This window comes from Ambystoma mexicanum, chromosome 1p (genome assembly GCF_040938575.1).
Source record: "Ambystoma mexicanum isolate Mex_15411 chromosome 1p, UKY_AmexF1_1, whole genome shotgun sequence".
In the NCBI taxonomy this organism is placed as follows: Eukaryota; Metazoa; Chordata; class Amphibia; order Caudata; family Ambystomatidae; genus Ambystoma; species Ambystoma mexicanum.
The window spans coordinates 1,154,809,586-1,154,832,382 of record NC_090921.1 but is presented as its reverse complement, the minus strand read 5'-3'; the positions used below and the strand labels follow the sequence as shown (position 1 = coordinate 1,154,832,382).

Genomic DNA, 22,797 nt, shown 5'->3' with positions numbered 1-22,797 from the left:
GCAGAAAATGTGGTAGATCCTCTATAGCACCACTACCACGTGTGCAGTGTTTAGATATAAACTGCAACGACATCCGGCTCCTTAATGGCAGAGCATTTATTCTCACCATTGCGAGAATGCCTAAGTGCTCATCATGCAATTTTCCTGATGTAAACAACGTGCTATTACCAAGTGACTCAATGATCGAAGATTTGTGGTACTGTTTATGGATAGATTAATTTCTAGCTTTCTTGCTTTCTTTTTCAACTCTTGCTTAGTCAACAGCCCCCCCTTAACCACTCAAAATCAATATCCCATTTACCACATGAAAAACAGATTTTCTTTTACCAAAGGTCTTCACCATAAATGGTGGCTTTTGCTAACTTGCCCATCACATTCATAATATTTGGGTTCTCCCAGGAACTTGAATGTAATTTCCGAAAATAGTCAAGAAATCTAAATTCAGCGTGCACACCAATATTTAAAACCCCTACTTCAAAGACAAGAGCTAAGCCTGGGGTCCTTGGGCCTACGCCCAGTAGCTTTCCCAAATAAATATGCTAAATATGATCCAGGGCCAGACTGAACTTACTACCCCAAATTTCACTACAGTACAACACATATGAATTTACCTTTGCTTCCAACACCTGGATTCTTTTGTTGAGGCGGAAGCTACCATATTTGTAGTAAAATCTCTTCAGGCCCCACAAGCCAGTTTGTAAACGGTCTTCCAGAAGCTGTAGATGTGCAGACCTCAAGCAATTACTTGAGAAATACACACTTAAATAACAATATGAATCAACAACATTGATATTAGTATTGTTTCTATTTATTTTTATTGGTGCCAAAAGCCACTATCTATGTTTTTTTAAATTCAAGCTCAAACCGTTGACCTCAAAGTAACTTTCTGCATAACTAAAGCTGCTCCTTAGTCCTTTTGGGGTTAAATCTAATAAGATGGCATCATCTGCATAAAAAAGAAAACGGTACAAGACTCCATTTAAACGTGGCAGAAACAAACCTGACTGCGATGCATCCAACATAAAATCTGAAAGAAAAATAAAAAACAGCAGAGGGGCGATTGGGCAGGCCTGGCAAACACCTTTATTCATCAAGAAGCCCCAGTAGCCCCAGAGCTAGGGTGACCAATCACCAAAGCCCTCATTGTGTAATACAAACAAATAATGAATTTCAAATTGATCTCTCTGCCACGTTAGAAACCCTTGATCATGCTTTCTTGCTGGACTGTCTGTCCGGAGCCGACATTGCTGGGACATTGTGGCCTGGTTCTCTTCTTCCCTTTCAGATCGTCAGCAAACCGTATCTCTCTCCCTGTTCTCAGGGTAAGGCCCTCACTTGTGGTGTTCCGCAAGAGTCCGCCATCTCGCCTACACTGTTCAACATCTACGTTCAACCTCTGACCAAGCTCGTCCTGTCCCATGGCTTTATGTGTTACTCTTACGTAGATGATACATAAATCCTGGTCTGCCACAATCTCATGGGAGCTGAGTCCGCGACTAGTTTCAGGTGGGAAAATGAATGGGCACAAATGGGCTCAAGTTGAATGGTGCAAAGACTGAGGTTCTGGTGGTGGGCCCTCCTTCTGCCTCCTCTCTCTTAACTGATACTTTTTCCAAACCTCTCTAGGTTCTCTGCCTATCCCATCCACCACTGTTAAAGACCTGGGTGTGAAACCTTCTGCATATCTGTTTATGGAGCCCCAGGTAGGAGCAGTATGTCAATGGGGCTATTTCCAGCTGAAACTCCTCTTAAATATTATTACTTTTATTCTGGTTGAACTTCGAGCCCCTGAGACATCTGCTTTGGTGATCTCCTCTGCTGACTACTGCAATTCCCTATTTATGGCACAACCTGCCTACTTTCTGCATCAACCCCAGGTTCTTCAGAATTCCGCAGCCCATCTTGCCACATCTTCCTCCCATTACATTCACATCTCGCGAGTACTTTGCCATCTTCACCGGCTGCTTGTTGCCCAGCGCATTACATTCAAACAGCCTGCTTGGAGCGTCGTGCATTCTATGGCCAGGGGGAGGAATATCTCCAGGAGAAATGATGCCCTTATGTGCCGAGCCTTGCACTTTGCTCCGCTGATGCTTGCCTACTATTAGTCCTCAGGTTTAGATTTAGCCGGATTGGCAGCTGGGCCTTCTCGGTCGCAGCCTACTCACTGTAGAACTCAATGCCCTACAAGCTACGCAGTTTGTCTAATCACCTTCTCTTCCTGCGAGGGCTAGAAACTCACCCCGTCTAATCTTTCTGTCTAGCTGCCCTGCTGAGCAACACCAAGATTCCCTTGTGGTGAACATTGTGCTTTACAAATAAAATAAACATAAGCATAAAAGGGGGGGTGGCGCCCCATTTTGTGGAGTATGATCCACAGAAGGGAGCGATCAAGGAAATTGAAAGCTTTAGCTAAATCTAAAAAGCCTGCATACACTATTCCACCTCTAAATCTCACATATGTATCTATGATAGTAGCAAGGGCAAATGCAAGATCACATGACATTAAACTCTTTCTAAACCCTGCTTGATAAATAGGTAATATATTATTTTCCAACCCCCATTGCGCTTGCCTAATCGAGCGATAACTGGCAAAGCTCTTATCCCCGCTGTCCAATAAAGATATCGGACAATAAGAATGTGGGTCCAAATATGTGCCCTTTTTAAAAATCGGCTTAATAAGACTCTTAGTCCAGGATAATGGAAGGATGAAAGAGGACGCAATTTTATGAAACACTTTCACAAAAAACAGGGCCCATCATTCTGGGAACCACTTGTAAGTTTCTGGCCTGACGCCATCCGGCCAGGAGCTTTGCCCGGATTGGCGTTTTTAATGGCCACCAATACCTCTTTAGATGAAAAGCAAATACTAGTGCTATCACGACCCATGTTTTGAAGTAAAAGAGAAGGATGTGTGCTATCTTTATACAAAATAGCGCTGAAGTGTGCTACCCAAGCAGATAGCGATATTGGTCTAGCAGCGTCATGTGCTTCTACACTAAATTCAGTCGCAACAAGATTCACGTATAGTTTCTTCCAGCCGCTCCCACTTCAATTCAGTAAACAGTTTTTTATTACAATTCAAAAACTGTTTATATTCACACTTAAGATTATATATAGCCCCTGCTGTCTTAGATTTGTTCCTAATAACATACCACAGATTCAATTTATCTCTCTGACATTCAGCGTCAAACCCAGTGCCATCTCAAGCAATTTTGGGGCCCTGGGCAAGGACATCTTTGGGGCCCCCCTCCACCAAACCAAAGGAATTATGGGATCATGAATACTGCTCACGCCCTCCACCCGTCGCGCTCAAATCCTATAGGTTGATATGTTGTCTCAAAACATAATAAGCACATTTACTCCCTTTAAGTCCCCTTGCCCTCTTCATTCCTCCTCTAATCAGAATGATATACAAGTAGCCTTTGAAGACCAACATAAGCAGTCTGCAAAGGGATTACTATTCTAGTAGATTAAGGATACTTTTGATCAATAACATCCAGAAAGGTAGATGAAGTATTAATGCAGGACTGTATGTAAAAGGTACATGTAACCCATAATAGACAGAGAACTCACATTAGCTGCCTCACAGAATGCAAAAGTGTTCATGCATGGATAGAGACCATCGATTGCAAGGTGAATGCTACACATATCGTAGCATGGATAGTGGAGGCAGATTAGAAGCTACTAGGAAGGTGTCATTATCTAGAGAGACTGAGATTAGAAGTGGGATATGGTTTTCAAATAGTGTTGCCATTAGATATCAAAAGGAACAAATGCCTGTGGTGTGCGATATGAATATGCTCACTATTAACAAAGTAAAACCATGAATGAGGCTTTTATGAAGATCATACCGTGAGAAGGAAATCACTCGGAAGGGCTGACAATTTTGAAAGGTCTAGGGCCTGGCAATATTGAGAGTTTAGGCAATACAAGATTAAATGAGGTGCCCAGGATCACACATTGGTTAAGGGTTAAAGGGATGAAGCTGGGATTTGTGCCAACTCTGTAATTTCTGCATTTGAACACTTTCTTTTCCAGTTCTTACCATAAACTAAAACAATCTCATTTTATTTAAAAAAAAACAGTCTTGGAAAGTACACAAATTATGTTACGAAACATGAATATTTTTAAACAAAATATTATAGAAGGGTGTTATGCAAAATGGGAATTATTCTAGCTTCATTTTCTCCATCATCAAGGGAAGTATATAAGAACCAGAAGTATATAAGAACCAGCATACCAATCGATGTGATTTAACACATTTAATCTGGGTTTGTCTTTTGTATTTTAAAGCTTTAAATACGTCCAAAACAATGGCTTGTGACATTTTCATTTATAAATGTGCATAAAAACCTTTGACCTTTACCAAAAAGCAAACCGTTTTTTGTGTAAAAACAAGCATACCTTTAAATATGCTTGCCTGAGGCCTGCAACATATGGTCCACTCTTCTGTCTACCAACCCTTCCACCCAAATGGCCTACATAAGAAGAAAGATCAAGTAATGGGCTAAACGATACAAGCGGCATGCAAGAAGCAAACCTCACAGGAGACAAAACAGTAATGTAAGATATTTTAGATGATACGACCGGGATCACTGTATCATCTGCTGGCAAATCCAGGATACAAACATGAACGCTGTTGTTCCATAGTCTTGAATTTGGATACTTATTCACCACTGGGACTAATAGTTTATGCCATTGTTGGAGGTGATTACCTAGGTTTTACAACACCCCATCTGAACAACCCAATTTCTAGACCCTCACCATACGGATGATATGTTAGTTTTTATAGCAACCCCCATCTGGTACAGGTACATTGCTGATAATAGCAGATGTTGTTCAGAAAACTGAGTACATGTGCAGGCAGGTTTATAAACTTCAGACATAGGAAAGGCTCAGCCAGCCTTGCTGGAATGTGATCGTCTAGTTTTGCATATGAACACATATATCTGCAATGGGTGCTTCACACACTGAGCTACCTTCTGAACCATTGTGGCACTCAATTTATCAATATGCATTTCACCATTGCCTATTGCACATGATCAACATAATTCCCACAGGAAGGAAAGAATGCTACAGAGTTGTGGTTTAAGGAACACACACACAATCTATACCACAGTGAACTCAGAAAGCAATACATGATGAATTGATCAAGGCAGAATGCCCTTGCCAAAACTGAAAGGCAATTGGTTTAGAGCCTCAGCAGCACCCCATAAAATATCCTAACATGTGCTATTTAAGATTGGCGAACAATGGAATCTTACTTCTTCAGATAAGCTAGCCTTGTGGGGCCCCCTCCAAGGTAGGGGCCCTGGGCAAGTGCCCCTTTTCCCCTCCCATAAAAACGTCTCTGGTCAAACCAGGAAGCATCATGCATGCACCAGTCCAGCGAACAAAAGGGGCAGAAGGCGAGTACACACACATTTTAGTAAGAGAGACAATTTATTTCTCATATACCACAAGTGTAGCCCCTGATTTCTCGTAAGCAGGCTGTGCTAGCATAATCAACTTTGCAGTGTCTGTTTCTGCCAAAATGTCTTGTAACTTATCTCTGGCCAACTTCCTCGAAATCGAAGGTAGCAGTAGTTCAGCAGAGTTGACAAAAGGCATTGTGCATGAGTCAAAAGGAGCGTGTTCTATAAAACAACTAACGGATTGTGATCGCTTTCGGGGTGCTCATAGAACACAAAGTCTAGCACCCTACAGAAAGAAAAACAATACACCAAACAATAATCAATCAGAGAGTTCCTAGCACCTGCACTATAAGTGGGATTTGGAGGAACATCACCAGGATATCTTCCATTTACTTTAACAATAGCAGTATATAGTATACATGAATCAAGTAGAGTCCAACGCACATCTCCAGTGGACATATTTAAATTTCTCTTAGAAATACCACATGACACTTCAAGAAAAAGCCTGCCAAGGGTGTGATCTATGGAGCTGCACAATTTAGCATTAAAGTTGCCCATAATTATTATTTTCAAATTATTCTCATTTTAAAAGGAGATCCACTAGCCATCCATTAGATGTAAACATATTTGTTATGTCTTCGTTCAGGTGCAAATGGGTGTTAACTATCAATAGCTTAGTATTTGCTTCGTTACCTCTAAAAGTAGAAATGAGTACGATTTGATTGGAAGGGCTTAAAATACAGACAGGATTCCATTTAAGTGCCTTACACACAAGGGTCGCTAGACCCTCGTGGCCTGCCAAACCCATCATGGACAGCTGCACAAGTGGCTATCTAATACTCAGGAAACTGGTCAAACAATTTGGAATCATCCGCCAAACAAATTTCTTGTTGGCATAATACGTCATGTCATGGATGTAACCAATCCAAACCGTACAGTTTATTGCAAACAGCAGCTACATTCCAATTACGAAATTTCACTGATGTTGTAGATAAACTAGACAAATCGTTTGTCTTGTTGAATTCTTTATGCCACAGTGTGCTACCAGTACCACAATTTACCTTAGTAGGCCCGACTATTTATTTTACAGCTCGAACAAGCTGCATCAATAGCTAGAGCGGCCTATTGAAAGCACATTGCTGCACAAAAGCGTAAACGTGCTCATTTGCTTGTTTTGATGAAATAAACTCTTGAGGGGATTGCTGAGCCAATCTTTTTTCCAATTCTTCTCTTGACAGATCTATAATCAAATCAGCCGGTACATTCAGGCCTGTACTTGCACACGTCTTTCTGCTATATTCTGCCTATTACATCTGCAGGCTTTTCCAAAACACACTAGGTCTACCAAGTGTCATGAAGGTGGCATCTTTATGGACCTCGATACCTTTGCTTGCCAACACGGCAATTTATGATGCATGAACGAAAACATTTGTTAGAAAAACAAAAGCGAAGATTACAACAATACACGCAATCAGAGAGGATTCTAGCGCTACTAAACAGGTTAAAAAAAACATCGTTCACTCTTAAAATATCAGACAGAGCTTTAAAGTTCTTTTGTATTAGTTTTTATTTCCTTGATTGTGACCTTTGAAGCATGGTATTAAGTTGTTCTCCCTCCAGCCCACCAAAATATCTTTACCAGACATTGGGCCTCATTCCAAGTTGAGTGCTGGTAAAAAAGTACCGGTATTCGCGGATACCACAGATACCACAGATACTGGCACTTTACCGGACCGTCGACTACGAGTTTGCAGGTGGGGCACCTGGTTTACCAGCAAACGAAGCTGCCAGTGGTGGTAATGATGGCAAATCCTCTCATTAAGTCCTATGGGACTCCATGAATGGGGATTTACACCGTCCCACCATCACTTGTAATCCAGTGGCAATGCTGCTGGACCGAGTGCCGGTAAAGGTAAGTACCAAATTCAGGTATTCTGGTTGCTCTACTGCCAGGATACCAGCAGGGTTATAATGAGGCCCCAAGTTCCTCTAATGTCAAGATTTCTCATAGATTTGAAAAACTGCCTACATCTTGCCATCTCAATGACGTTTTGACTGGCACATGTATGGAAGACAGGTTGCCAACTGGAGGTAAGTTCATACTATTCAGCTTCAACTTGGATGCATCACTCTGCCTACATTGAGAGCCATCTTGGGTACCAGTTTGAGTTCTTAATACAGCAGACCCTACTCCATCTGGCCCTGAAAGATTGTGCAAGCTGCCACCTTAGAGTGTTTCTCAATAGTGGGCCTTGCCGCACTGTGGCTTTCGCCTTTTTTAAAAGCCAATACCAGCAAATGTTTGCATTATTGGGACAGTGGGCAGCTGCATACTTAGGCCATCCATCATGTACCTCAAAGGCCTTGCTTCATCTACCCCCAGTACATTTTCAGAGCCCACACCCCAGAGGGACTGGTCTGTGATTGACCTGAGCATATTTTTTTTTTTCATCCCAGGTGGCACATGCCTTAGGATCCATTGCTGCCATTGTTTGCACTATTGGCACTGTAGACTCTTGCTTGCTAAGTGCCTCTAACATGTGAGTCAACGTGTCAATTATATTCAAGCATTTCTCCATATGTGCAGTGTCTTTTACTCTTAGATCGTATAGCATACGGAGGAAATTACTCATCTCACAATAGGCATTAGTTAAGTGATTACCACAGTCAACCAAAAAGCTTGAATTGGCCAAAATCCTTTCATGTCCGCATGAATGTGTAATATCCGATGTTACATTTGGCATTACTAGTGGAGCAACTGTTACAGAAATGTCAGTGACTCTCCTTTGATTGCACAATCCATGCAGAACTCACCAGGCGGCCTAGCAGCAATTGGGGGAGATGAGTCAATGAAGCAAAAGAAAACAGTAAAGATGGAAAGATCCAAAGTTACAACAGATAGAGGGGGGACAAACATTTCACAGGTATGGAGGCGCAGCCAATAAAAAAGCAACCAGGAATGATGGTTACAGCTTGTGAGCCAATGGAGAGTCACCTGAGCCTGTCCCGCTTGCAGCCTGTGTCCCCTCTGGTTCTCGCGTACCGCCCGTTACCTTCACTAGGCCTTTGGTACGTCACCAGGGCTTCCTGGGACTGAGGCTTGCCTCTCCGGCTCTTCAGGCTTCTCTCCTCCACTCTCGCTGCATGGCAGCGTCTTGGCCTGCAGCTCCACTCCGCTTCTCCTCAGTTCAGTGCCTGGGACCGATCCACTGTGAACCCAGGAGGACTCTGTCAGCTGCTCGCCAGTGTCCTCTGCTCTTCCCTTTCTCGGGTCTGCCGTCCAGGTTTGAAACTCCTGCCTGGGACATTCTCCACCTCTGTTGCTTCTCCTGGCTGGACTTCACAAGTTCTTTAGTCCATTGACTCTCCTTATACATTGTTTCCAATCCCTTCCTGGCGGATTGTCAAAGCCTGTGTTTCTTTTGACACCTTGGTCTTTATGCCTCCTCGGGTTCACCACGTACCAGTACTAGCACAGTCAGTAATCTTCATGTCTTTTGTGCTCTTCTTTGTCCTGTTATTTACTGCTCTGTTTGTATCCCAAGCACTACAATAATACATTGCTCTACTCTCAAGGAAGTTGTTTGCAATGGGGTGGGGTAGGGAAGGTTGGGGTGTGACGTTTTTCAACGGGCTGTACCATAGTTGATCATCCTTGTCCCCATAAGGGGAGTCCCTCACTATGAGGTCCTCCATAGCCTCATGGGAAAGGGTTCCCCCCATGGGGAGATGTGACGTTACCTGGTGAATCATCACATAGAACAAAGGGCAGGCAATTGACTAGTGTGAAAGGGAACATCTAGAATGAAAGAGAAGATAATGACAGACTCAGTTGAAGGACAATGGACTATGATGAAGGAGAAGGCTTAGGGCTATGGACTAAAGTTGAATAGGACTAGGAACAAGTAAAAAACCTAGGACAAAGGAATGGGATGAATGAGTAAGGACTAGGATGAAGGATGAAGAACTAAGATGAAGGACAGCGGACTAGGATGAAGGATTAAGGACAAACACTAGATTTATGGAGAAGAATTAGGTTAAAGGAGAAGGACTAATACAAAGGACTAGGAAGAAGGTGAAGAATTTGGATGATGGACAATGTACTAGGATAAAGGAGAATTACTAATATGCAGGACAGATGAAGGGGAAGAACTAGGGGATATAGAAGAACTAGGTTGAAGATGAGCATATGGGATTAGGATTAAGAATTAGGAAGAAGGGGAATGATGAAGGAATATGGTTAGGAAGAAGGAGAAGGACTAGGACAAAACAGAAGAACTAGCATGAAGGAGAAGGATGAAAGACCTGGATGAAGGAGAAGCACTAAAACAAAGATGTAGACACGTGGTGAAGGAGAAGAACCAGGATTTAGGATGAGGACTAAGGGGTAGAACTAGAACAAGAAGGAGAATTAGCATGAAGGAGAAGGACTAAGACAAAGCAGAATTATTAGGAAAACAGAGAAGTAGCAAGACAAAGAGAAGGACAAATTTCTATGACAAAGGAGAAGAGCTAAATTGAAGCACTATGCTGAAGGAGAAGGACTACAATAAATGACTATGATGAAGAATGACTAGGTCAAAGGAAATTGATGAAGGGGATGGACTGTGATGAAGGACTACGATAAAGGAAAAGGACGATATTAAAGTAGGACTGTGATGAAAAAGAAGAATTTTATTATGAAAGAGAAAGAACGATTAAAGGACTATGATGAAGGAGAAGGACTATTTTAAAGGATTATTACAAACGAGATAGACTAGAGGAAGGACTAGGTCTTTAACAAAGGACAGTGATGAAGGACTACTGCAAAAGAGAAAGACTAGGACAAAATACTATGATGAAGGACTAGGATAAAGGTAATTGACAATGATGAAGGTCTATGAGAAGCAGAATTACTATCATGAGGGACAATCACAAAGGAGAAGGTCAAGAAGAAGGACTATGATGAAGGACTATTACAATGGAGAAGGGGTATGATGAAGCAGATGGACTACGATTAAGGACTATGCTGAATGACAAGGATTTAAGAAGCAGTAAGTTGCTTATCTGTAACTCCAGTTCTCCTCCATTGGTATCTTTCATAGATTCACATGCTTTGAATATTTCCTGTCGTCAGGCTGAGGGTCCCAGCCTGACGATGGGCAATATTCAAAGCATGTGAATCTATGATGATTCAATCCTTTGAATATTCCTTGTCATCAGATTAGGAATTCCAGGCTGACGACAGGGAATATCAAAACATGGGAATCTATGAAAGTTCCAATGCTGGAGAAAAGGAATATGACAAAGGTGAATGTCTTTAATTAAAGAATCAAAGTCAGAACAATGAGCGGAAAGACACGGGGGTAATTATCACCCAAAACGTAAGTTGCTTGGGGAGGACCACGTCCATTTGGAATTAAGCAGTACATGCCCCCTATGTGCAATTTTTAACTTTTGAAGAGTACAACATAGTAAAACATAGTGAAATCAGGGCTGTGGCTAGGAACGCCATCGGTGTGGATGGCTTCTTCAGTGCTGGCACTGAGAGGGCAGAAAATGCTGCAAAACTCCTCTCCCAACCATCTTTCCCACAAGATGTGACTGGAGGGTGCCTGCTAATAAGACAGGGAGTGTCTGGTGTGTTTTCTGGACTCCAGGGACCCCCAGACACTGAAGATCGGCACAACTGCAACATGCGGCCATGGGATCCCAAGATGTATCATTCCTCTGACTGGTGACCATGCACAAGATGAAGCTTGAATCAATAAAGCATACACATGCATCGTAAATTGGATGGTTATGAATGGACTGGCTCAGAACAGGTCCAAGACGGAACTCATGATTGTGGGGTCTCCCAGAATGATTCCTAAACTGGATCCGCGGTACAGAAATTTTCAACTTGGAGAAGTGAAGATCGATACCCTCAAGAAAGTTAAGTCATTAGGGGTCACACTAGACCAGCACCTCTCCATGAAGGCTCACGTGGTGAGTGTTGTCTCTGGTGTGGCCTACTATCTAAATCTTTTTGCGCACATGCAACCTCTAATTTCCCAGACTAATGCGTAAACACTAATGCGCCATAGTAGGCGCAAACATGGACTATTGCTGTAGTCTGTTGGCAGGTATCAGCAAACCTGAGATAAACCAGCTCCAGGTAATCCAAAATGGGGCTGTGAGAGTTGACACGGGTCTAGCAAGACGTGACCATGTCACGCCAGCCAAAGGAACCCTGCGTTGGCTCCATGTGGAGACGAGAATTCATTACCGTCTTCTACTGATTACTTTCAAGAGCCTCCTGGGTAACATGCCCTGTTACCTGAATGAACTCACCATTCTCAAGTCTACATCGAGATCACTCAGATCTAATGAGACAAAAATGCTAGTGACCCATAGAGGTAAATCCAAAAGGGCGGACAAGGGAGCCTTTGCCACAACAGCAACAGCAGCTTGGAATATCATGCCTCTTGATCTCAGGCTGGAAACAAAATTGGGACCCTTTAAGAAAAAAACTGAAAACCTGGTTGTTTGACTAAAACCTTCCATCAGTTCTTGCTTCTCTTTTTCTGGCTTCCGCCTGCTTTTGTTCCTTATGTTTGACTGTCCGTGCCACCATGCCTCCGGGTCCATTGCTGCGCACTATACATTCAATAAAGTAAGGTAAAGTAAAGTTACCTGCATGGATGCTGCCAGCAAGTTCCAGCATAAATGAGAAGGAGAGGCAACCCCCCTGCCCTTACGGAACAGATCTGAGGCTCCGGAAAGAGTAGACTGGTGCAGCAGTGTCTCTGTTGAACTGTGCCCAGTAAAGAGGCACTGTGCAGTAATGGAAGACACCTGCTGTGGACAGCCGACTGGCGGTGTGCATGTGGAATGCAGGGGCTCTGGCCAGAAGGTGAGCATACTGCAAAGGGCTCAGATGGGGCCACCCTGCAACCCAGCTGAATAATGATTACTGCAGAAATGTTGGGAAGAGTGCCAGGCACTGCCCGAACAGACTTTGGTTGGGCTGCGTGAGGTTGTGATCAGCTGACGAGAATTGAGAGGCAGGGGAGAGGAAGCCAGTGGAGTCAGCTGGGCTGCTGCTGCATCTGATTCTGCTGCTCACGGGATGGCCCTTCTGGATTAGTGGGTCACTTTCGGAAAACAGTGGGCCCCAGAGAGGTGTTCTGGGGCACATGGAATATAAGGCAGTAGATACCCGTCAGCATGGATTCTGGGGGAGTGATTTGGAAGTTCCGCTTGGGGTACAACCCCATTGGCTAGATGAGGTAGAGGCAGCTTGCAGGGCATTTCATAAATGTTTCAACAAAGTTTAAATTCCTGGTCACTGGAAACATACATTAACTCATGGCTGTGTCCGGAGCACCATGGCAAAAATACCTAAACCCGGGAAGCAGGGTGTGTGATGCTGGAAATGCATCTGAGGGACAGGGCCTCTGAATCCTTGTCCTATTACTGTTTTTATTGTGTGTTCTGTCATGTTTTCTGCCCAGGAGTCCATTTGGGACTCCTGGCAGTGCAGCTCTCTTTTGGTTTGGTGAACAGACCCATGGGATACCCTTATGGCACCCATGGGTAGGGGGTACAACCCTGTGCCCCTAGTGTATGTTTTTGGGCACCTGTGGGTGGCCCACAGAGCAGGGTATGGGCTGGTGGCAGCTCCATGCTGAACTTGACAGGTGCTCTGGGTGTCCTCCATTTTGGGATACCCAGGCCCTGCCATTGGGATCAGTTGATTCCTGATAGAAAACAAGATGGCCCCTGTGGCCTCTTGCTTTCTATTGCCTGTTGTCTTGTTTTTCCCAAAGTCCTGGGAAGCCCTGACTCTGTCCCTTCCCCCTGACTGGCTGTTGGGTGGAAGTTCCATGTATGGTGTTGTGGTGAAGGCCCAGCTAGACTGGCTGGAGCCTTCCCAGTGTCTGTATGTTGTGGGTACCTCCTGTGGGTGGGACCTGGGTGAATGGAGTGTGTGACCAATATACACTTCTTGTTGTGGTTGTCTGGTTTCTGGCATGTGAGACAAAGACTGAGACAGCACTGCCCGAAACTGGCCTGAATGCAGTGTGTAGTGTTGAATGGCTGGGTACTTGTCCCAATCCACATTCCTTGTTGTGAGTGTCTGGAAGGGAGGAGTGTGGCCTGAATGCACTGTGTGCCTGGTTGGCTGACTGACTGCATGAATGCCCTGCAGTATGATTGGCTGCTGAGTGTGTGCCAGCAGCGTGGATGAGAGTGAGGATAGTATATCTGGGGACCTCTCACCACTGGAAAAGTGTTCAGTTCAGAAGCGTCCAGAAGCTGAGTCTCCACTCAAGAGTAACTGGAACTGCTGATCCTCGACGTCCAGCTGGAAGAAGAAGACTTGCTGTGGCATTTGCTTCGACCGATCCGAAGGCTGTCGAGTTCGTCGAGGGCTGACCCGAGAGAGGACCTCGTAAGGCGCCCTCTTCCCGTGCTCCGAGGGACCATCGAGCACCGCTCCATCTTCGCCGAAGCGCCCTGGAAGACAGATCCTCGAAAGGCTGTCGACCCGAGACGGGACCGCCGAGGAGATCGAAGTGAAGCACCCGGACATCGACGCCGTCGAAGTCCATTGCCGTCGACCAGGGTTCGCAGGTTTGTGGAACCGCTGGAGGCCCGTCGAAGTTGTGTTGCCCAGCCGTGGGAACCACTTGACGCCGTGCCGCCGACGATCGGAGCCGTCCGCTCCATTGCCTAAGAACATTCAATCGAAGGACTCTCTCGACCGCATCGTCGACCGCTTATCCTGCCGGAGAAAGTCGAGGACGACCAACGCGCCGAGGAGAAACCTGCCGGTGGGTTTCCCGCCACCCGACGACCTCAAAGACTCGGACGACTCGACGCCCTTGCTGGGCTCCCGTCTCTACAATCTTTGCGGTCCAGAACTATTGTCATCGAGGTGCCCCGCACACCTCCGCCTTGCAGGACGCCGACGCCCCGACGCCGACGAGCACCGCTCGGACGAAGCTGCCGCCTCTTCGACATCGTTCCACCTCGTTTGTCGACGGACGTTCGACGCCCCGTGCCTCCCGCTTGAAAGGGAAGGCATTCAAGAAGGGCCGTCGATTCCCCGTCGCCGAACAGCGAGTCCCTCGACGCTTGTCGACGCCTTTTCGAGGAACTCGACTCCACCAGGTACATTGGGGGGGTAAAAACATTATAGGGGAAAATAAGACTTGCAGAGCAATATATGGACTGGGCTTGAGCTATATCTTTTCTTACAGGTTGCCCAGGTGGGGGGATCTCCACACAGAACTGTGCCTAGTGGTAGGGGTCAGTATTCTGCCTATTGCTCAACCATCTTATTTTCTCTCCTCTCTCTATTGCTGGTTTCACTCTACTGGTCTGTGTGACATTGTACAGTATTGTTCATGCACTTCAATAAGATCTAGGGTGGTACCACTTTAGGATTGTAAATATTTGTCATTGTAGATTTTGCCAAAGTACAAAGTGAGTTATCATGATGAATGTACATAACCTTAACTATTGATTATATAAAGACTGTGTTCTAACCAATACAGAGTGTGGATATTCCTTTGTGGGGGCTTGGGGATACACTGTACTTAAGAACCAGCCTGCATCACCTCCTGAGAAGCTAGGCCTTGATTGCTCGACCATTGCTACCGAATAGAGAATCTTGGCTGGGGTCTCCTGTGCCTCTCCTCCACCATGTAGGGAGCGGAAGTACAGACACCCCCCACCGGTCGTTGAGATCCGTTCTCTCACAGGGTGATATCTCTATGATGTTGGAGCCAGTGGGCAAGATCAAATGCAGCGAAGTGGTGGCGGCCCAGATCCATGCTGCAGACCCACTCCTGGCCTGCTCACTCAAGTCTCCACTAAGACAGATCAGGAAGGAAATTCACAAGAGTATGGAGGAGCTGTCACAAAAAAGTCTGGCGCTTGACAAGAGAGTGTCTGAAGCAGAGCACAGAGTCTCAGAGGTGCAAGAAACACTCTGTGAGCAATCTTACGAGGTAGGGTAGTGTTCCAAAAGAATAGAAGCGCTGGAAGCTTGATGCAAGGCCTTGGAGGACAATCAGGAGAATGGAGAAAATTGTTCCTGCAGGAACAATTTTGGCATCTGTGGAATCTCTGACAGTGCGGAACGATGAACTCTCTGTCTTTGTGACAAGACTCTTTCGATCAATATTGGATCTTGCACCTTCCTGTTGACTCAACCATTGACCTTTGAACTGGATAGGACACATCGAACAAGAGCCTGCATCTCATCTCCCCTGGATAGACCCCTGGATGTGTTCCCCCGGGTGCACTTCATTTAGTTGTAGGAACGCATAACGGCTGCAGCTAGAACTTCACTGACAATCGCCTTCCGTAACATGTCTATTTCATTGATTCAGGACTTAGCTTCCTCAAATCTGACGAAATGGAGAGAAATGTGGAACTTGACTGCATGGTTGTGAGACAAGGAAGTGAACTATATATGGGGGTTTCCCATGGTGCACCATTTCCCATACAAAGGGAGGCGGTGGTTTGTCAGAAATCTGAAGAAGGGGAGTGTTTTCTGAGGGGTGGGGAGGTGGAAGGGGGGTTAGACGAAGGGGCCGAGTACAGCTCCAAGTCAGGCAGGGTCCAAGAAATGGTTGAAAGTAGAAAGGGGAAGGAAAGTGAAGGCTTGACCCAGAAAACTTGCTGGGTCAGATCGTCAGCTGCATTGTGGTACCCTTGCTTTACTGAGTTGTGCGTTCCTTGGCTCGATGAGTTTGCTAAATGGCAGTGGTGTGCAAATGATGGGTGCTGTGCTGGAAGTTGCGGGTGGGAGGGCGAGGGGAATTTCTGAAGGTGGAGGTAAGGTTCCCTGCAAGTCCGACTTCGCATAGCATGAGTCTTTTGGATAGACTTATGAAACGGGTTTGTAAATGTTTATTGGTTGTAATTTGTTGGGGGAGAGTGTGGTGGTTTGGGGGTAGTTATGATGAAAAAATGTTACTGTGGGGAAGACTATGTGCATGTTCACAATATGTGGGGGTGATAGGCGCTGGGAGCTTTCATAGAGTCAAGGTAGGCTGATTGGGTGCCATGATGGTGGCTGGGAGGAATTGGATTTAGTAGGGGAGGATCATATTCAGCTGGGGATGTGGAATGTTCAGTGAAGAGGAAGTTGGCTCTCAGAAAATTGGAGGAAATGTCTATCCATTGTGCTCCATCAGGAAACCCATCTGCCCGAGCAGGATAAAAAGCGGCTGAGGGCTAGAGCTTACCCAAGACATTTTTTGCTTCGGGTGGAGAAAAAATGGGGGGTAGCGATACTGGATAGGGAACATGTCCCAATGACCAGGGTTAAGATTTGGTGGGACAGCCATGGGAGATACGTATGTTTTAAAGGTTTAAAATGGGAGTACAAGTTTACTCTAATATCCCTAAATGCTCCAAATGTAGGGCAAGATCACTTTCATTTGCAAATAATGGCCTAAATGGAGGGTCAAATTATGATTGGGGGAACTTTAATTTGCTGCCTAACCCTTTCCTAGATAAGTCTTTGCCGACATCAAGAGTTTTGTGGTTGGTAGAAGCACGAAGATTGTTTCATGGGCAGGACAAGGATTTCTCATTCCATTCACATGCTCATGGGGGCTTCCCAAGACTAAATGTATTGCTGATCCCAAGTGCCCTATACCCATGTTTAAGTGGGGTGCAAAAAGGTACACAGACCCTTTCAAATCACTCACCTGTGTCACTCACCTTGGCATTGAAGGCAGGCCTCAGGTTCTATGTAGGGAAATAGCTGAGGTCACCACACATTATTTTTGGGAAAACAGCGATTCAGCCCTTCACAGGGAATCATTTGGGATTCAAAAAAGCAGTGGTGTGGGGGGACCTAATTAGCAAAGCAGCAGCCCACACTTGGGAACAACAGTTGGTCCGAATAAGACTAGAGGTGGAGGTGAAATTAGTCAAACAGGAACATAAAAACAGCGGGTCACGTGCTTCATTGCGTAAGTTGAGAATAGTGTGCAAGCGGATAGAATGCCACAGGCAATGCTAAAAACTATACAACACTAATAGGTTAATGGAAATAGGATTAATTATCTCCTGGTGTCTAAACGGAGAAAGCTTCAAACACGCAATACTGTCTTAGCTCTGCACGATGACCAGAGGATATTGCGGCGGGCAGGCGGGCCGAAGCTGATAAATTGGAGAAATTTCAGAAACATTTCAAGGCAGCATTCTCGATGGGTTAGGGGGGTAGCGGTGCTCGCTCTGGGCATTAGTAATCCAGATACCTGAAGGATGCTGGCATTTGGGCGATTGAGACTGTTGAGGGAGGCATGTGACTCCCTGGTGGGTACCTTTTTACCTAGCAAAGGGAAATAGGCTATCAAAACATTGAAAAACATGGATGGAGGTTCTACCAAGTATCATTGATGGTGACCAAATGGGTTTCATAATAGGGTGCAGCACCCACGATAACGTGAAGTGGATTCTGAATTTATTGAGGTGGGGCCTGCAATGGGGGAGATGTAGGGGTAGTGGCACTGGATGCCCACCAGGCGTTTGACAGGGTGGACAGGGGGTATATTCAGCTAACCCTTGAAGCATTTGGCTTTGGCCTCAATTTTATCACATTGGTCTTGAGCAATTACCAGGAACAATCAACCTCTCCTAGAGTCGATGGGCGATATACTCCCAACCTAACCATAACTAGAGGTACCCGACAGGGATGCTCTCTGTCCCCACTGGTGTTTGTGTTAACAATGGAGCCGCTTGCATGTCATATTAGAACTAAAGCTACAATAGTGGGTGTGAAGATGGGGGGAACGGAATACAAACTTTCATTATACGCAGATGATATCCTGCTGACCCTACAGAACCATTGTGCCTCTTTGGATGCTTGGCTGTGGGATTTAGCAAACTTTTGCTAGTTCTGAGGCTTTAAAATGTAATATAATAAATTACATGGGCTGGAAGTCTCAGTGCGATCATCGGATCGGGCTCCTGTAGAGGCACTTTCTCCAATAAAACTGAATTGGGTATTCCTTACCTGGGAGTGCAGATCCCACAATGGGTGACAGAGGTATTTTAGGGGAATTTCCCTCCCTTGTTTAGGAAATTATCAGAACACTTGGTTAGATGTGGCATGATTGCCACACTTAAAATTAACCTGGTTCGCAGGTTGCTATATCATTGCCTTGTGTTGCTTGTCAAGATCCCAGATTCTAAGCACCCGCACCACAGGGAAACATTCTCAAATGTATCTGGGGAAATGAACGGGCACGGATCTCCAAGAGGGTATTGCTGATGCCACTGAGGATGGGAGGATTGGGGGTTCTCAATGTTTTTCATTACAACTTGGCAGCGCAGGTCTCACATGTAGTGACCTGGAGCAATACTGCTTCGACGCCCAAATGGAAGATGATAGAGCAAGCCCATTCGGCAATAGCGTTAACCCAACTTTCCTATCTAGATAGGTGTGGGCCTGAAGGGGAAGCTGGGTCCTGATTGCTAACATCAACTAGAAATACACTCTATAGGGCGCCCCACAGGCACGGTACAGCGGCAAGGAATAGACCCAATTATACCTATCTGGAACAACCCTGGGTTTCAACCGGGGTGTGCAAAGGGGAGGTTTGTAGCTTGGACTAACAGGGGCTACAGAGGTTACAGCTGGTATACAGGGATGGGCATCCGCTAACCTTCAATGAGTGCAAGGAGGTATTTTCTGTCAATTAAACTAAGCGCTTTCGCTAAGCTCAATTGTGTCACTGGACTTCTCACCCTCCCACGAGACGGGGAGCTACCAAACAACTGAACCTGTTGGAACTTTCTATTCAGGGGAGATATCCATGGGCAGAATCTCTCAACTGTACAAATTACTTGACACAGGGGAACCAATAATCAGCCTGCCTTACATGCGTAAATGGTTATAAGATCTTGCAGTCAAAATAGTTGACGATGCCTGGCTGCGCATGTGGGTTCAGATGCACAAATCATCTAAATGTGTGACAGTGATAACTCCTACATATGATGATATAGATGGTACCTTAAGCCGGAGAGATTGCATCACATGTCAAATGCTTATTCTGCTAATTGCTGGCGGGCCTGTAATGAAGTGGGTTCTCTTTTATGCATGCTGTTGACGTGTGGGAGAGCTAACCATTTTTGTAAGGATGTGTTAGCAAAAATGAAAGAGATTACGGGCCTGTTGTGGCCAATGGATCCTTGTGTGATCTTAGTGAGGGACACGGGAACTAAGGTGTCCCCTTTATCGGAACTCATGGGCACTCCAATAGGGCACTTTTTACTAGCAACTAAGCTGAACATTGCCTGCAATTGGAAGAACCCCCAAAGGTATGATAGCTCAGATGTGATGGGTGAAAATATCGGACATTTTGGTTGCGGACAAAATCACTGCTCTGTATGAAGGGAGATATGCCAAATATGTATCGGTCTGTAGGCCTTTTATTGAATATGCAGAGAAATATCCGCCCATGGTTGCAAAACCTCCACTTCTTCGACAGTTCTCACTCTTGTGACAATTTGACTATTGGTCTGGAGCAATGTGTTCTCGGGAAAGTGAATTTGTGTAATGCTGTGTAGCGAGATACGGAATATGAGTATTTTAGTGGATTGAAGGACTTTATATTGAATGATATGCTTTGTGTATCCTGCACTAATATATGCAAGATGCAGGGTTTATTTGTACATACCTTGTCCCACAGTCTGTTAAATAAAGGTTTTTTGAAAGAACATAGGTAACTCATCTTTAGTGTTCACTTTTCCACCACTTTGATGGAATTGTAAGTGCCTCCCGCAATTAATGATTGTGGGAGGCACATACAGTGGATTACTATGGAATCTTCTACTTTCTGTAGGTGGTAAGTTCAAGTGGATTCTATGGGAATCCCTCTCATTACTACCAGTATGAACAGGCATGCTGCTGGCAATGCAGCCACATTTGTCTGGTGGAACAGGGCAACCTGCACTGCTACCCAACTCTGTCTGATAAGTACAAGACTATAAGGATCCGTACAAGTGTATTTAAACACGTTTACTGCCACTTTTAACAATCCACTTCAGAACAAGCTTGACCCCTACAAAGAAATAGCAATCGGTGATACAGCCAATGCATAGCAATAGCATTGTCAGTTGACATATCAATCAAATATGCAGCTTCTCAACACCCTTTCTCTTCTCCCTCCTCTCTGCAACAAGGTATAGCTAAGGGGGCACCATATGTGCCGCACTGCTGAGCAGTACAGTGTAAAAATGTAAAAAGTATGGGATGGGAAAGGTAATTAATAAATTCAATGTCATATTACTGTGCCAATGAGAGTCAAGGAAAGTGGATGGTGGTAAGTAGATGATACCTGGCCACTGGCAGCTAATGGGATAAACTATGAAATCCAGTCATTACTTGAACCTTAACATATCTCCATCATACATATACGTTGTGAAATGATATGCAATAATAACAAAGCGATCCATTTAAGGTCTACATTGCAGAATATAGACATGAGAAAAACTGGCCAATCCCACAAGCAAGTACTTGCCCCAAATAAGCTGGGGCTGAAGTTTGTTGGTAAAGTCCTAAAATAAGTGCAGGTGCTTTTTGCTCAACTATGGTTTAATGCCATATAGTGTTGGTCAACATGAGGTGGAAACAAGTGGAGGAGCCACAGTCAGAGGACTGCAGTTCAGTGCTACTTCCTGTGATACAGGCGCCTCTGTATAATCCACTTTCAAATATCAGAGGATCTGTCTTCAGGAGTATTATGTCTAGCACATTCACTACACACACACAATCCAGACTGGAACTATTGTAGGCACAAGGCCAAAGAGCAATATGATTTAATCAATTTCTCAGGAGAAGTCGTTGCTGGGTCAGACTAGAAAGAGAAATGTTATCAACTCATGTCATGGACTAGTTTCATGGATTGCCATCCTGGTAAAGACTGCAAGTGATACAGGAAGGGGTAGTCAGTATCAAAGGTTTAGCAATGTGCTACAGTTTGGGGGTCCATGTTTCCAAAGCCACCGTCATACCTTGAGGGGATTATACTGCATACTGATGATCAATGTCCAGCTTGGTTTTGCTGCCACCCACTACATGATGTTTCACTTATTTTCTGTATCCATCTCTCTCCCTTTTTCCCTCCATCTCTCTTTTTCACTCTCCCGCTTTCCCTCCGACAGAGAATTGTAATTGGAGATGCGTCTGAAACAGCACTGCTCAAATTCTCTGAACTTACCATTGGGAATGTCATTGAATACAGAGATCGTTTCGGGAAGGCGGTCGAAATGCCCTTCAATTCTACCAACAAGTTTCAGGTAAGACACGTTCTTAAGTTGCTTCCAGACAGGGTTTCTTCCCTGCTTTAGTAAACCAACCTATACTCTAGGTGTCACCACTTGGTGAAGCAGCAATTCATATGCTTTCAGTGTCGATCTAACCTAAGTGGTCACATGAAGCTGTTCCGTTCACAAAAATTGGTAAGGTAAAGGGCGCTCAAACAGATAACCGATGGATGTAAAATGCTATACAGTAAATCTATGAATCAGATAAAAATGAAAAAGCAAATGAACATAAAAGAACTTGATAAATAAACTATAATTGGATCTATGTGATCACTGCGATGGCCGACTTTTTTTTAACCCTTTACACCACATATATATGCGGGGGGAGACCCCCGCAAACCCCCCCCCCGATATTAATATTATACACTTAACCCCCCCACACATATATATGGTGATATATGGTGTAAGGGAGGGGTTAAAAAGAAGAAAAAAAAGTCACCATTTTCAGCCGTCTCAGTTCCCAGGTCGACATTTTTGTACGATTACCTATAATTTACATGTCGTTTTTTTAAAGTAATGCATTATTTTTTAAACAGTAAGCCTGACTTTTTCAAGACAATAGACGAAGTGATGCATTACAGCAAGGCAGACCTTCATGCTTCTGTGGTTACTAAATTGAATACAATTAAATTGGGTATTCATAATTAATATTACCACAGTGCCTATATTTGGGTGCAATCTTCCATGAGGGGCTGTGTAAAGATTAATTGTATTTTTATTAGCACCCAGGGTGGGGGCCAGAGCCAATCAGCTTTATCGGATCAAAGGCTGAATCCCACGAGCAAAGTCGGACTTGTGAGCGCTCAACCTGCCATCTCTCCCCCACCTCCACTTTAGTCTCCACTCCTTCCCCACCCAACCCCACTCCACATACCTGCTTCTTCTGGTGGCGGGGGCCCCACTGCCCCTCCTACCTCCCAGGCCGCTTAGGAAATGAAAGAGGTGCTGCGCTTAGAGCCCTGCCTTTCAGGCATAGAGCCCCGCCTTTCAGCTCCATGGCGGCCATCTTAGGTGAACACACAAGCCATTCATTCAAACAAAACAGATTGTTATAAACACC

At 44.8% G+C, this 22,797-nt stretch overlaps 1 protein-coding gene across 1 annotated transcript in view; it reads left to right on the top strand.

The window, feature by feature from the left end:
- Nucleotides 1-22,797, top strand: part of ATP4A (ATPase H+/K+ transporting subunit alpha) — a 126,497-nt gene that overhangs the window by 50,015 nt on the left and 53,685 nt on the right. Inside the window, exon 11 of the mRNA XM_069640948.1 lies at nucleotides 21,576-21,710. Coding sequence (XP_069497049.1) covers nucleotides 21,576-21,710 — 135 coding nt within the window. The remainder of the gene's footprint in view (nucleotides 1-21,575; nucleotides 21,711-22,797) is intronic.